A 17,131-nucleotide genomic window follows, 5' to 3' on the forward strand; every position below is an offset into this window, starting at 1 on the left:
AGTGACCATATGTGCAAAGCAGCCATGCGATTTTTCCCCTCTCTTTCTCCGAGTGATTTATTTTTTTAACCAGAGGGCTCATTCCAATCCACTGATCTATTCAATCTATCATCATTAAATTATAGTGTCTTTCCCAAATGTTAATCCCTTGGTATTGAAATCCCACTTTCTTTCTTTGGCTAAAAAAAAAACCATAAAAATTTACGGCAGATATGCTCTATCTGTATCGTTTAGGTGAAAAAATCTAAAGGTACGTCTAGCATGCTACTGGAGAAACCCACAACTTCCAAATTTGGTATGTAGTCACATACCTGCCAGTATAAAGACTCTTCCATCACCGCCTGCTTTGTTTTCTTGGCTTATTGACATCTACAGTAATGATGGTAGCCCCCTTCATTGTGGTGGAATTTCAGATTGTAGAATCCTCTTGCCTTTGTTGTCCAATGTGATTCTCCCTTCAACCCAAGGAACTATATAATATAGGTCTTTATTATTCAAATTTTAATATAAGAAATATAAGGTTCAGGGAGGTTAAGTAATTTGTCTGAAACTACAGCTAATAGCACATGGTGAGGCCAGAACTGGAACCCAGCTATTCTTGTTCCGAAACCCTTGTTCCTTGCCCAGTTGCCCTTTAAAGATGACCACAGGCTCTATGATCCCCTCTTGACACTTGATTTTACACCGTAGATAATATGGTGGAATTACTGACATTTGAGCCTGTGACATCTTAGAAAAAACAAGATGTGCTTTTGAAGCACACAATCTGAGTTCCTTATAATTTTTATTCTAACAAAGGTTTTCAAACATAGACTGTCGGAGTGCTTTGTGGACTTCTTCTGCCCTTATTGGTGCATTTGAGCTACTGGGCAGGTTTATAATCTACTCAGTGACTAAGAATGCAGTGTTTTGATCGGCTGTGATATTATCCCTGCCTGGCTGTTCATTGTAAAGACTCCAGATGCGCACACTATATATAATTAACAATAGAAGATATATCTTTCCTCAATACGTCTTTGTCTCCCTTCATCATTTTGCCTTGTCTGTTTTCTTTTGCCAGAAAGCCCATGCTACAATTAAATGTCTTTAGAATAACACAGTGGAGAGTATTTTAAAGGAACACTGGGGGAAATTTTAGCTAGAAACATGAAGCTGCCTGTGGAGGTAGAGGGAAGAAAGGCATAGAGTGGCTTTGACTTGAGAAAAAGTGGGCTATTTGCAGGAAGTCTTGCCCAGCCCAGTCAACAAGCACCCTTGACTTATGAACATGGCCAGGTCCCATTTGCCAAGCAGATGTGAACCCGACCCTCTCTAAAGAAACTACCAGGAGTTTGGCATTGTGTCAGGTGTAATGGCATGCCGAAAGTCCAGTTCTTAGATGAAGGCAAGATAATATTTAATGAGAGAAGAAAAACATCAAACCTCTACTGTGTTGTAGACTATTGAACAGGTAAATGTTACCTTGCCTTCAGAGTAAGAGCCAGTCAGGGTACCACCAAGGTGAACATTCAGCATCACGGAGATTGACAAGGACTTCAGATATGGTCCTTAGTAAACAAGCACTCTGTGGGCAAACTTCAGAAGGCCACCTTCTGCTTCTAAGACTCGGCACAAAGGGTTGACATTTAGTGAAAAGACCACGTTTATAAACTCTGGCTACAGGCACACACACCTCCAGAAAGCTCCTAGGAGCAAAGTAGGAGACAAAAGCTGGTGGAGGGGCGCCTCCCTCTGAAGAGGGAACCGTGGGCAGAGCTTGTCCTGGACGTGCCCACGTGCCCAAGGTACCGCCACCAAGGACAAGTTAAACGTCACACCCCCTTCTAATTACCGTTGTCCTAAATCAGCACCGACTTCATGGCCTAGCCAAACCCTCGCACCAGTGCCACGGTCCATAAATTAAGCTAGCAACCACAGTAAGATAATTTTCCAATAATAACTTTTCACAGTTTCCTGCAGCATCAAAGTAAAATCAACATGTCAAGTTCTGTTCTGCAGTGAGAGAAGAGAAACCTGTGAAAATGAGTTGGACGGGGGGCGGGAGATAGATTTCTTGTGGGTTCTTTTTAACAACAGAAAAACAACTCCCACCCTCCACCTCCCGCTGCTAGGTTTGGCCCAGAGCTCCCAAGCAGAGACTTGTTTGGGCTAGTGAAGGCCTTTTCCCATCTGGGACATTCATTTTCCTAGCAGAGGAGGCTGTTAATCAGTGTCGTCCAAAAAACCAGTGAGCTCCACAGTTTTAGTGTGTGTTTCTGCCGCCCTGCTGATGGAATTGTAATGGGATTTTCACAGCTGAAGAAGGCAAAGCCCCTCTCCAATGATCCCCCTTTCCTTCCTCCAAGAAAAGACATTTGTGAATGATTCCACATGACAGCAACGTGTGCATGACTTGAGGTCCAGTAATTGTTTTCACACTAATTTTTACTTGTGATTGCTTCCCCTCTCCCAGTCAGGTGAGTTTTTAAAGATAGATAGATGGATAGAGAGACATCAGCAGACAGAGATCTCCCGTTATTTCTGTATTTCAGGCATAAATAAATTTACTAAGAAGTTTCGAAATCCCTACGCCATCGACAATAATGAGCTACTAGACTTCCTCTCCAGAGTACCGTCTGATGTTCAAAAGGTATGTAATGAACGCTCACCCCCAACAGGGGCCCCGACCCCGAAGTCTGGCCTGCCTCAGAGCCAGAGGAGCACAGGGCTGTGCTTGTGTGAGTCATTGAGATAACGAATCAGAAAATCCTTAAAGAGGCCAGCCTTGCAAAGAGGTGGCAAGAAAACCTTTGTCCAGAAGCATGAGATGATTGGGGAAAATTATCCTGAAAAAGAGCTACTTAAGAATGATCTGGAACTCACACTGTGAGGCTGTAGTGCAGTGAGGTTTGTCCCTTTTCTGATCGTTTGCCTTCCCAGAGAGGATAAGATGGGCTCAGCGAGTAGGAGAGCGTGAGATCCAGAGCTGGGGGAGGCCTGCTTATTTTCCTCCTCTTCCGGATGGCAGGCATTCTACGGGAAGTAGGGGGCAAGAGGATTACTCTTTTGATTCTTCTTTGCCCCGATTATCTCCTAGGCCACCCTCCTATCCCTTTCCCTTTGAAGACTTAAAGATGCTGAGGGCAAAGCCCCCTCTTACTCTAATACACATAGAGGCAGAGACAGCATGCAATAATTTGAGATCAGTCAGAAGTATTATTCACAGGTAATGGTCACTTAGTCCAGCAGTGTCCCTTTTCTTTGTATACACAGAGGTTAACCAAGGCAACAATACCGGAAAGTCCATAGAGCAGCCTAATTCAGGCCCCTGCAGATCAGGCTGCTATAAATCCAGAGGCGGGAGGGCAGGCAAAGACCTCTCTAATGGAGAAGAGAAATCATAGAATAGGTAGATGGGGAGACCGTGGCATGAAATGCCATCATGACGATCAAAGACACAATCTTTTATTGTCTGAGAGAATCCCAAATCAAGTATCAATTTCTGGGCCACTGTACCATAATTCATTTCCCAGCAGCTCCGGGTGGATTGCAGAGACGTAAGGCTGAAAGGCCCCGGAGAGTTTCTTTCCTCTTCATTCCAACTTCTAGAGATTAAAATAGACCTTGTGATGCTTTATCTTTTAACCTTCATTTAATGATATAATTATCTATTAAAATGCATTCTATAAATATGAATTTCCTTGTTAACATTGCATTGCATGATTGTAAAATAGTAACTTGGCCCCTGTTTGTTTGGCCTTGAAGATTGGCAGGCGTGTCATCCCCTAGGGGACCTTCACAAGACACTCTAACGAAAGCATGCTTTTTTCACATATCTGCTTTCCACCAAGCGTAGCTCAGTTTATGTGATGGGGTAGGATGTCCTTGGGGAGTTTGGCACAAATACTCAAAATAGTGAGCACATGTGGTCTGTAATACAATACTTTAAATAAAGCCATTCCACCATCAGCCTATCAAAGCCCACACACCAAAGCAATACGACTGCAACATACCATCACTTGAGTCACAATGTGAGTTTGTGCCTTCAATCCTTGAAGAATGGAAATTCCCATCAAGCCCCTGCTAAGGATTATCTGTGCACAGTTTGGGCACCAGCCCTGAGCGAGGTCATCCAGTTGGAGTTGGCGTGAATACAGAGGGATACAACAAAACAGCATTTGAGGAAGATGTACAGTAAGCTAGCAAGATCTCCGTGTATCTCCAAGAGCACTTGCTAATAACACAGTAGACAGTTTGCCACTGGGGACTCCCCACGTGCTTATATTTGTCACAGATGTTTTAGCCATTACACTGTAAATGAAATTCATTTATAAGAGAAATCTTTATTAGTCTGGGGCCAGCGTTAATTTCAACATCTCTCCCCCCTCTGGCAAAAGAAATGTACGTAATTGGCAGAGATTTTTTTCCCCAAGATTTTAGATATTTCTAAATGAATAATTCTTAGTAAGTTGCTGTATCATATACTAAGATAAACATTCCCAAGAGGCTGTTATTAAGCTCTTTTCTGGTTGAACACGGGCATACACAGAACTAAAACCATCTAGCAGTGCCGAGAGCAGGTAGAAACCCAGAAACCCATGCATCTCATTAGAAAAATCTGCTTTTAATATTTTGGTTTCAAGAAATGATGCATGACTCTTCAAATCCTTCCTGCAATTAATCCCTCCATGTTCCTGTGTTGAGAAAATGATTCATTACCTTTGAACCTTCCTTCCTTTGCCTTGGTGTGTCCTCGGGGAGCCATTAGCACACTGTGGTGAGCTAGGGTTACCTAACTGCCAGTGTCACGTCTGTCTGTTTTCACAGGTGCAGTATGCAGAGTTGAAGCCCGGCAGCAGCCAGAGCCCCCTTCGGAAGAAGCGCAGCGCACTCTAGGACACACACCGACCTTGGACGCCAGCACCCGATTCCGTGTTGGGCTGATCAGACCAATATCCTCTCTCGTTCAGTGGTATCCGTGGTGTCAGTCTGAAATGCGTGCTGTGTGGAGCCCTGTCTGTATCCTCCCCCTTCTTCGTGGCACAGATGCACGCACATGTGTGTGCATCCGTGTGCAGGGGTGTCCTGGTTGCATCTTGAGTCAGCCCAGCAAAAGGGAACAACCCAGAGATGGTAAAAGACTAACATCCCTTCTCAAGTAGGAGATAAAGCAAGGCTTCCATGGGTCTGAGCACCCTCCTTGAGAACAGCCAGGAGGCCACTTGGATTCGAGCATGACTTTGAACTCGTTTTCACACATCCGACAGATTCTCATTAAGATTCAGTTATTTTCACTCCCCACCCCTACACTCCTTTCAGATGATTGTTCATGAGTCCGTTTTCTTCTCTGAGTTAACAAGTCCTTGATAGATAGTCACCGTCCACCCAAATAATATATATTATAAATAGATTTTTTAAAATAATTACCAGGATTAGCCCAATTCTTTAGGGATCTTTCAGCTTTAATTACCAAAGACCTATATGTAAAATTTCAGTAAGCTGCTTGGTGCTGGATGCCAGCCTGCATCATGGTCCGTTGCTGGCAATGGATGTCCCAGGAAGGCCCCAAGGGATCATTCACCCCAAACCTGAAGGTTTCCTGAAAGTATGTGGTTGCCTCAAATAGCCATTTCGTCTGACTTGACTTTTTGCTTATCTCCCAAGTAAAATCTCAATATTATAGCTTGAGAAAGAGGGGGAGGGGAATGAACGAATGAATTCTGAGAAGTGTTTTGAAAGATAAAGGCTGAGCAGCAAGGGACCAATGTACGGGCTGCTTATCTGATTGTCATACTCCCTTCATTTGCCTGCGTTTTTAAGAAAGTGAAAATGCTGTAGCAACCCAAATGGATCTTTTGTTGCTGAGCAAAATAGGCTACACATAATAAAAATATATCTCAGAACCCCATTCCCAGAAAAGTCCCACCCCAAAGTCTTTTTTGAGTATATCAGCCTTCGTCGTTTCACTGTAACCCCCTCCAAGTAAAAATCCCAATTTTTATGCATATATAAAATGTATACAAATACCTTTCTGTTCAAATAATGTTTAAGTTGTAAAGACTGTATTTTGTTGACACGTACTTTGTATGTGCAGATTTATATATATATAATATATATATATGTATTGTAAAGAAAAGTTGAGGTAAAAAGATCTAATAGTGAGTTTTACTGTTTTTTTTTTTTTTTTCCTCTCTCTCTCTCTGGGTTGTAATTTAATAATCTTCAAACAAAATGTTTATGAAAAATGCCAAAGATTCTAAACCTTATCATCCTGTGTCTGTTTTTCTTCATATTCTATCTTCCTGGGTTGCTTTCTGGCTGAGCCAGATTTCTGCATGATTTGATTTACTTCAAGTTAATGAAGCTGGCTGAAAAAGAACCTTGCAGAAATTATAAAAGCTCCAGTAAATCTCTGAGTTGTACATACAATAGATACCCAAGAACCTCTTTTGTTAAACCAGTTAATCTTCTGTGTAAACAATGCCTCATTGTCTCACTCCCAACTACCATCTAGTTTATCATAGTCTGTCATTTTGTAAGGACCTAAGTCAGACATTTTTAAACAGACACGTGAGATCTGATCAGTCATTTGAATGAAAACTTTCAGCAGCAAAATAACCCCTTATTTATTTAAAAGTGGAACCAATACTTTATTGTTATTCTCTTGCAATAGAATTTCAAAATGAAATAATTCGCCTGAAAAGAAGGCATCATTAGTTAGACTTATCTCTTCTGTAGTCCGACTGGAATTTTCAGCATTAAGTTTAGGACACAAACAGTAGCTGGGATGCAAGAGCAAGGACAGAATGAACCTTTAACAAACTGTATGGAAAGCAGTTGTTAATTAAGTAGGCATGGGATGTTAAAAATGAATGCTATCTGCAAGTGAAATGTTAAGATTCATACAAGTAGTCAAACCCGTATGAAAGATTTGGGGATGCTTTAGATAAAATTTATGGATTATGGTTTCACAGTGTGAGGATTAAAGATAATTTAGTAGGAATGTTGAAGTCTGGCCAAGCTCTCCTGGTTCTTCCAGTCCTGCTTGGTGTCTTACAGGCATCTCTTCCTCAGCAGTTCGGAAATTCAGCATTATCTTTCCCTCCATGTGTGCAGGACCCCTAACCCCACAGTCTCCTTCTAGCTTTGTTATTCCTTATTGGCACAGGCATCTGATGTGCTGGGAGGCCCTTGGCATCCCTTTTTTCATTCCTCGTGCTTTTATCACCATCTCCCAACCCATAAAATCTGGTAGATCAGTGTTGACACATTATCTTGTCCGTTTATGTTTTGTACATTTCCATTCGCGACCACCCAAGCCACCGCCCAAGCTGAGGCCTCTGTAACCTCTCACAAGGCAAGGTAATGGTGCCAGTTACATTATGCCAGGTCAATATTCATTCGGATTATTCTTTTCCCTGTAAATACTTTCTCCCCAGTTTCTATCCAAATTAATCCTAACCTCCTTCAGAGCTTTCAGAAGTCTCCTACCCACACTGGTTTTCTTAGTTCCTTGGCTGGATTAGGGTCCACCTTTCTCTTTTGCACCCCGACATCTTAGATATCTTTCTGGCATCTGCCTTATTCTGCCATCGCTCATAATTACCAGAGGCCTTGACTCCCACTTCCCTCCACTGGATAGCCCATCCTATCTGGCATCTAATAGTCACTCAGAAAATATATGATTAACTGACCAGGTCATAGAAAACATTTCTTTCTCTGCCCTTTCATGCGTGATTCTCAGAACAGAGGCCTGAGCTGGATAAATTAGTGTGCTCAATCCCAGGAAGTAATTTCTTGCATGAAGTGCACACCTCATACTATGTGATATGACTTATAAGCTCTGGCCATGTTGATTATAAACTTTTAAACTAAACTGTCATATTTGGAGAAGTCCTTACCTCCATGTCAAAGGAAAATATAACGTTTATTTGTAGGTTGTAAAACAATTTTTGATTCTTTTTCTTATTATTTATCACTGAACAAACATATATTGAATGTTGATGATATACTTGAACAAAACAGAGCACATTCCCTTGGTAGAGCCAGACATTAAACAGATATTTTCAAGCAATGGCATGACATTCTCAGATTCAGCTTTTAAAGAGATCATTCTGACTGCAGTGGGTACACAAGCAATTACGAATGACCAGAGAAGAGCCAGTTGTAGAGCTCCTGATAAGTTAATGTTTGCCTGGACTTTCAAATAAGGGCACTGGAAAAAGAAGCACATGTAAGTGAAATCAGAGAATGGTTAAGAGATTAAAGTGAGCAGGACTTCACAGTTGCTTGACTATGGGGTGAGGGAGAGAGTAGATCAAGGATGGCACTCAGTCCTCTTGTCTCTGGGTCTGGAAAGATCATCTTGCCTTTTACCGAGAGAGGATTGTAAGAGCAGCCAGGGGAAGAACTGCAGGGGCCCAATTTTAGATGGCGTTGAATTTGGGATGCTTGAGAAACCTCCAAACGGGGATGTCTATGAGGTGACTGAAATGGAGCTAAAAGAAATACACTGTACTTGAGAGAGATACATTTAAGGGCCAACAGTCATAGATGAATGAAGCTACACGCTTTAAGAGATTGAACTCAACACACACACACACACACACAAACACACACACACACACACACACACACACACACACATATATATATATATATATATATATATAAAGATTAGTCAGCTAAGACTGTAAATAGAATTGAATTAAATAGGAAAGCAGTAAGCATATGCTGTCATAGAATTCAAGGATAGAGCATGTTTCCAGAAAGATGTGGTCGGTAGTGCTAAATGCCACTGTGATCACATAGATTGAGGACAGAATGATGACCGTAATGACATGGCAGTTTGGGAGGACCTTGGCAACGAGTCATTTCAGGGGAGCGGTAGGAGTAGAAAAGATCGGGGTTGAGACGTGAGTGGATGTCAGAATGTGGAGACTGAATGGAGGTAACTTTGCAAATTTCCACTGGAGGGAGACGGGGGAGAGAGGGCAGAGATTGGGAATGAAAGAAGGGCTACAGGATGATTGTAGTAAGAGAAAAAATTAGATGTGTCATGAACTCAGTGTATACCCATCAGCTACAAAAAGTTCTTCATGAGTATGAGATGGAGTTAACTATATTCATTATTTAAAATTATGTTCTGTCAAAACCCATCTCTCATTTATGTAGTCTTAATCTAACTTTTATGGCAACAGAATGGTTGAAAAATCGAAATAGAATATTCTCTGAAAATATAATGAGTAGTCAATTGAAAATTGAATAAAAGTTGAAGGGTGACTTCTCAAGAATGGCTTAAAGCACATTACCTCTTTATATAGGTCTCTTTGTATAAAACCTGCCATTCTGTTCCGGCATTTTAATGTAATAATTTACACAGGAAAATCGATAGTCAAGCACATCAGAACGGTTAACATTTTATAGCACTTATCAAATGCCAGATACTTTCTAGGTGCTTTATATGTAATAACACATTTAATAAGTTTTTGAAAAGCAACTATGATATTCCCTCTAAATACTTATTAAAAAAAAAAAAAAAAAAAAAACACCGATCTTATACAAACTCTCCTAGAAAACAGCAAAAAAGATTACACTCTTCTACACATTTTATGAGGCCAGGATAATCTTCATCCCCAAACCCAACAAGATGATACAAGAATGGAAAATTACTTACCAAAATCCCTTATGAATATAAATGTAAAATTATGAAAGATATATAAGCCTCTAACTGAAGAATATTAATGAAAGGAAGAAGATATACAAATGATGGGGTTCATGGATTAGAAGTTCAATATATTAAGATGTCAGTAGATTGAATGTAAGCCTGGTAAAAATTAGAGGGTTTTTTTTTTTTTTTTTGCAGAAATTAATCAGCTGACTCTAAAATGTATATGGAAATACAAGAGTTCAAGAATAGTCAAAGCAATCTTACAGGTAGTAACTAGCAGATGTCCAGATGTATTACAAAGCTATTGTAACTAAGACAATGTGGTATTGGCACAAGCGTGGACAAATAGATCAAAGAAGTAGAAAAGACCAGAAGCAGACCCACACATATTTGGTAACCTGTGACCTAATTTATGTCAAAGGTAACATATTTGCAATGCGTAGGGAAAAGACCTTTTTGGAAAATGATGCTGGGTTATTTTAGTATCCATGTGGATAAAATGAATCGACCTCTTCCATATATAATTTACAAGAATCAATTCCATATGAGTTCGCAGGTCCAAAAGTAGATGGCAAAATAAAGATTTCAGAAAAAGACATAGGAAAATATTTTCCCATCTATGTGATAAGCAAAAAGATTTCTTAAACTGGAGACAAGATGCTAATCATAAAGGGAAAATATTATTAAGTTGTTGATCATTACAATTAATCTTTTCCTCAAAAAATATGACTGAGTGTAAAAATAAGCCACAAAGTGGGAGAAGATATGCAATCTCTATATGTAAACTGACAAAGGATTCTTATCCGGAATACGTAAAGAATTTCTACAATGAAAAGGCCGATAACCCAGTAGAAAAATGGGCAAAAGACTTGAAGAGGCACTGTACAAATGAGCCTATCCAAATGGCCAGAAAATATATAAAAAGGTGCTTAACAGCATTAGTCATCAGGCAAATGGAAACTGAAATCACAAAATGATACAATTGCACAAAGCCAGAATAACTAAAGTAGGAAAGTCAATATTAAACATTCTCAAGAATATGGGGAAAAAATTCTCATACTTGCTGGTGGGTGGGAACATGAATTGGTACAACCACTTTGGAAAACTGGTTGGCAGTATCTATTAAAGCTGGCTATATGAATACCCTATGACCCTTCCCCCAGATCTACTCTTAGGTTTATAACCAATAGATATGTGCATGTCAATAAAAGGCATGCCCGAGAATATTTGTAGCAGCGCTACTTGTATAATTCCAAACTGGAAACAGTATATAGAATGATAGATAGATAGATAGATAGATAGATAGATAGATAGATAGATAGATATAGATAGATACCCATCAATCGCTGGGTTGATCAGTAAATTGTGACTCTACAATGGAATACATAGAGAAATGAAATGAAAAACTGTTACATGCAACAACATGGAAAAATTTCACAAATAACGTTGAGCAAAAGGAACAAGACAGATGCACAGATAAATGCAATGTATGATTTCATTTATGTCAAGTTCAAAAACAGGGAGAATACAGTCTATGGTGTTAGAAGTCAGGAGGCCGTGGGGATAGTGACTAAAAGAATCTATGAGTGGGCTCCTGGGATGATGGTAATGGTCAGTTGTTTTGGTTTCGACTCTAGTTACATGAACTTATTCACTTTGTGAAATTCCCTGAACTTAAGACTAATGTAATTTCCTGCATGTTTCCTAAAAAGAAAAGAAAAACGATGAAGCATGACAATTTTATCCCTAATTTACAATGAAAGAAACCAAGACCAATCACTGTTAAGTATTGTAAACATGAAAAGAGAGAACCCCTTCAAATAAACCTTTAAAATTGTGTAAAAGTTGGGAGTCACTTTAAACGATAAACCCAAAGAAGGCAGTTCTTACATAATCTTATTGCCTTTGAGTATTCGATTTCATGTTAAATCAACCATCAGTTTTAGAAAATCTTTATTATCAGGAGTACTAAAAATGACTTCTAACTGATTACATGATGAAGCATTAAAAAGTTGCTTTGCATGAGCAAACTGACCCATAAAACCTCAGGATCCTAAGTGTTCCAGAAAATTTTAACTTTTTACAGTTTATACTTAGGTTCATTGAGCCTGGCATCCTAGGACAACATCTCTCACATGAGTTATTTTTTTTTTCCCTTTTCACATATTAAAGCTTGTAGAGCAAAAAGGTGATGGAATTTTTGTGGTTCCTGAGAAAGGCTATGTGTGTTCTCTCCCATGGGAAGAAATAGAGATAGATGATGATAGATAGGTAGATAGATAGATAGATGATAAATGGGTGATAGAGATAGATGATAGATATAAATATAGATGATATAGATGAGAGTGTGTGTATATACATATATATGCATATATATATATATATATATATATATAGCTGAAGTGAAAACTTTACCTTCTTAGGCTCAGTAGTTGGAGGCCTACAAATTAAACACAACTAACAGATAAACAAGAGAAAGAACAGATTTTAACCATGTAAGGGAGTTCACAAAGAAATGTGACTCAAAGAGGGCGGTTGAATTTGGGACTTAAACACCATCTTAAGAGGTGAAGGGAAGGAGGAGAAGGGCATGTAAAATGGGAAGACAAATGACTTGTTAGAGGGGAGAAGGGAGGAATAGCACACGGGAAAACAGATGACTTTTAGGAAAATTAGATGGGCCCTTAGGAGAATAGACGGATGGGAGATAGAATAGTTTTGTGGCAATGTCTGTCTAGGTGTGGTGCCTTTTCATTGTCCCTGGTGATAAGAGTCAACCTTCCTAGTTTGCTCTTTGGCAGGGGATTTAAAACAACTGAGTTCTTTTGGGAAGCTCTGCTTTCAGTCAGATAAAGGAGTTCGTAAAAAAAAAAGAAATCATCTGTTGATTCTCAAATGTCTTCAGCTCCAAATAATTTTTATGTCACAATGGTATATTCTGTACTCCTTCAATATGTATATACATACACATGTATAGTCGTACGTTTTTGTGAAATTTCACATATCTCCAAAAATTGATCCAAAGACTCCAATTTAGAACCCAAGAACTGTGTTTTCAGGTAAACTATTAGAAGTTTGTCTCTTGCTGCATTTGAAACATCAGGGTGCAGGGTGTGTTTTTCTAGGAGCCCAATGTTAGTAGCATGCTCATTGCCAGAATCCGACTCATTTATTTCTGATCCAGCTTTTCTCTGGGAAATGTTTTATTAAGCTAGTCTATATAGGCTGAAAAATCCTAAAATTTCTGTTGGTTTTCCATTCCCTTAATTCATTACAATAATACATACAAGCTTCTACCCTCCATGTATTTTCATTATCAGATCAAAACAACTGGTTGGAAAAGTGAAAACACATGAAATCATTTGTTTAACTGCATAATAAATAGCTGCCATAACTGACTCAGTATGCATCTACCCAATAAATGCTTGCTGTGAGTTTGTTTTTGTTTGGGTATTTTTATCCCCAAAAGGTCTGCACAACCCAGAGCAGTGGTCCAGCCAAGCAAAGTTAACAGGGACAAGTGGAACATTCCTGGCACAGTGAAGAGAGACTGCAGATTGGTTTTATTTAGTCGAGGCATGAATCACCTGTATGTTACGTAGACTCTATGTTGGGCTGCACCCAGGCAGAAACTGGAGGTTGCTGGACGCAAATCTGGTATAAGAAGTGGGAGGCTTTGATTTGCATTTTTCTAATGATTAGTGATGTTGAACATCCTTTCATGTGTTTGTTGGCAATCTGTATATCTTCTTTGGAGAAATGTCTATTTAGGTCTTCTGCCCATTTTTGGAGTGGGTTGTTTGTTTTTTTGATATTGAACTGCATGAGCTACTTGTGTGTTTTGGAGATGAATCCTTTGTCAGTTGCTTGGTTTGCAAATATTTTCTCCCGTTCTGAGGGTTGTCTTTTCATCCTGTTTATGGTTTCCTTTGCTGTGCAAAAGCTTTTAAGTTTCATTAGATCCCATTTGTTTATTTTTGTTTTTATTTCCATTTCTCTAGGAGGTGGGTCAAAAAGGATCTTGCTGTGATTTATGTCATAGAGTGTTCCACCTATGTTTTCCTCTAAGAGTTTTATAGTGTCTGGCCTTACATTTAGGTCTTTAATCCATTTTGAGTTTATTTTTGTCTATGGTGTTAGGGAGTGTTCTAATTTCATTCTTTTACATGTAGCTGTCCAGTTTTCCCAGCACCACTTATTGAAGAGCTTGTCTTTTCTCCATTGTATATTCTTGCACCGGTCAGAATGGCCATCATCAAAAAATCTACAAACAGGGACTTCCCTGGTGGTGCAGTGTTTAGGAATCCACCTGCCGATGCAGGGGACACAGGTTCGAGCTCTGGTCCGGGAAGATCCCACATGCTGCGGAGCAACTAAGCCCGTGCACCATAGCTACTGAAGCCCGCGCGCCTAGAGCCCATGGTCCACAACAAGATAAGCCACCACAATGAGAAGCCAGCTCATTGCAATGAAGATTAGCCCCCACTCGCTGCAACTAGAGAAAACCCTTGCACAGCAAGGAAGACCCAACACAGCCAAAAATAAAAAAATAAATTAAAAAAATTCTACAAACAATAAATGCTGGAGAGGGTGTGGAGAAAGGGAACCCTCTTGCCCTGTTGGTGGGAATGTAAATTGATATAGCCACTATGGAGAACAGTATGGAGGTTTCTTTAAAAACGAAAACTGGAACTACCATATGACCCAGCAATTGCACTACTGGGCATATACCCTGAGAAAACCATAATTCAAAAAGAGATATATACCACAATGTTCATTGCAGCACTATTTACAATAGCCAGGACATGGAAACAACCTAAGTGTCCATCGACAGTTGAATGGATAAAGAAGATGTGATACATATATACAATGGAATATTACTCAGCCATAAAAAGCAACAAAATTGAGTTATTTGTAGTGAGGTGGATGGACCTGGAGTCTGTCATACAGAGTGAAGTAAGTCAGAAAGAGAAAAACAAATACTGTATGCTAGCACATATATATGGAATCTAAAAAAAAAAATGGTTCTGAAGAACCAAGGGGCAATACAGGAGTAAAGACGCAGACGTAGAGAATGGACTTCAGGACATGGGGAGGGGGAAAGATAAGCTGGGTTGAAGTGAGAGAGTAGCATGGACATATATACACTACTAAATGTAAAATAGATAGCTAGTGGGAAGCAGCCTCCTAACACACGGAGATCAGCTCAGTGCTTTGTGACCACCTGGACGGTTGGGCTAGGGAAGGTGGGAGGGAGATGCAAGAGGGAGGGGATATGAGAATATATGTGTACGTATAGCTTATTCACTTTGTTAAACAGCAAAAGCTAACACAACATTGTAAAGCAATTATACTCCAACAAAGATGTTAAAAAAATAAAACATTAAAAAAATAAAAGACTGATATACTAAAATTGGAATGATACAGAGATTAGCACAGCCCCTGTGAAAGGATGGCATGCAAATTTGTGAAGCGTAAACTGATAAATTATACAATTGTTACCTTATTTAATCTGTGTTTCACTCACTTTCTCTCTTTTACAGCTGTCAATTCTCTAACTCAAAGATGGCAAACATTTTACACATCCTGAAACAGGCAATTTAAAAGGGGGGATTTAAAAACTCAGAGGGCTGGTTGAGCCCAGATTTGGACTATATCGAAATGAAAACCAGTTCCCTTCCTCCAACTGCCTTTCATTAACATTTGATTGTTATTGGTTTGGGTGACCTCAATGACCTGGAGCTAGAAAGAGAGAGGTTCAAGTCCAAGATTGGGTACTATGGTGGCAATTTACTGTATGTCTGGGCAACACACTAATCTTCCTGGAGCCCCAATTTCTTCATTTCTAGATTAGAAATAATAGCACCCAAATTATCAGATTTTGAATAAAGAATATAAATACTCGACAGTGTCAGGCACACACTCTCTGCTTTTATTAAATTAAGATATATATATATGTGTGTGTATATATATATATATATATATATATATATGCAGAAAAGTGCATATATCAAGTGTGCAGTTTGATGAATCTTTACTAATTGAATATCATTATGAAACCAGCACCCAGGTCAAGGAACTTGACATTACCGGCGCCCCAGAAGCCTCTCCTGTGCCTCTTTTCATTCTACCCCTCAAGGGTACATGCACGTTTTCTCAAACTTGGCACTATTGGTATTTGGAGCTGGATACTTCTTTGATGCAGAGCCGTGGCAGCGTGATGTTTAGCAGCATCCCTGGCTTCTGACAATTAGATGCCTGTAGTACCTCCCAATCCTGCCAAAATATGACAACCAAAAGTGTCTCTAGGGCTTCCCTGGTGGCGCAGTGGTTGAGAGTCCGCCTGCCGATGCAGGGGACACGGGTTCGTGCTCCGGTTCGGGAAGATCCCACATGCCGCGGAGCGGCTGGGCCCGTGAGCCATGGCCGCTGAGCCTGCGCGTCCGGAGCCTGCGCTCCGCAACGGGAGAGGCCACAACAGTGAGAGGCCCGCGTACCGCAAAAAAAAAAAAAAAAAAAAAAAAAGTGTCTCTAGATATTGTCAAATTTTGGGGGGGTGGGTTGGGGTGAGGCAAAATGTCCCCCAGGTGAGAACCTCTGCTATATACTATTCTTTATACCACTAGGAACTAAGTCCTGAGGTGCACCTCCTGTGTGAGCTGTCACTTGTTCTCCTCTGTCTTCCCTCCTCTGTGGGGACTCATGCAGTTGAGAGAAACTTCTGAGTACCAACTACTACCAAGTATGTACACTGCCTAGGAGTTCTGAAATCCACATCCTCCTGGGGCCTGGGGCTCCAAATGTCTTCTTTTCCCATTTCTCCCTAGCTCCTACCAATTTTTGCTAGTAGAAGTGTAAATTAGTTCATCCACTCTGGGAAACTGTTGGCAGTATTTATAGGGATTTATTAAGCTGTACATATGTGTACCCTATGACTACCCCAGTTTGAGTATTTACTTAATCATTTACATCTGGCCTTTCCCAAAAAGAGATCTGAAGTAATTTGCAACAGACAACATTAACATATTAATTAACCTGTATATTTTAGTGGAGTAGTACAGCTGAAAATAAGAAAAGTTATTTCCTTGATTTGTACTACAAGAAAGTTGGGGAGTTCAAGATGAAGATTAATATTAGTATTAATTGTTCTGTAATAAACATTCTTGTTTATAATTTGAATCAGATTCCAAATAAGTTCACATATTTCATTGTTAATATATCTCTGAAATCACTTTTAAGCTTGTATGTTTCCAATCTGTATTTTTTGTCTCAATTTATTAGTTAAAGAAACTGATTTTTTTGTCCTGTAAATCTTCTGATCATCTGAATTTAAATGATTGCATCCCCATGGTGTCATTTAATATGTTCTCTGTCCTCCTGTTCTCTGTAAATAGTAATTGGAAAGAGGTGTTCTCAGATACAATTTGAAGTATAAGGCCCTGACAATTAGCTTTTTGGATTGTAATGTAAGTGCCTGACATT

General features: G+C 39.6%; 1 protein-coding gene and 1 non-coding gene across 7 annotated transcripts in view; both read left to right on the top strand.

Moving 5' to 3' along the window:
* The window catches only part of MCTP2 (multiple C2 and transmembrane domain containing 2), a 251,891-nt gene extending 244,902 nt beyond the window's left edge, over positions 1 to 6,989 (top strand). For all 6 annotated transcript variants that reach the window (XM_027083163.1, XM_027083160.1, XM_027083164.1 and 3 more), the window contains 2 exons: positions 2,532 to 2,629; positions 4,807 to 6,989. In XM_027083163.1, the coding sequence (XP_026938964.1) occupies positions 2,532 to 2,629; positions 4,807 to 4,875 (167 nt within the window). In that variant the 3' untranslated portion in view covers positions 4,876 to 6,989. The remainder of the gene's footprint in view (positions 1 to 2,531; positions 2,630 to 4,806) is intronic.
* An 8,041-nt stretch (positions 6,990 to 15,030) lies between these two features.
* LOC113607677 (U6 spliceosomal RNA) lies at positions 15,031 to 15,136 on the top strand. Its single transcript, XR_003428029.1, has one exon. It is a non-coding gene; the product is annotated as a U6 spliceosomal RNA (small nuclear RNA).
* The last annotated feature ends 1,995 nt before the right edge of the window (positions 15,137 to 17,131 follow it).

This window comes from Aethalodelphis obliquidens, unplaced genomic scaffold (genome assembly GCF_003676395.1).
Source record: "Aethalodelphis obliquidens isolate GAN/ISIS:26980383/991018 unplaced genomic scaffold, ASM367639v1 scaffold49, whole genome shotgun sequence".
NCBI classification, from domain to species: Eukaryota; Metazoa; Chordata; class Mammalia; order Artiodactyla; family Delphinidae; genus Aethalodelphis; species Aethalodelphis obliquidens.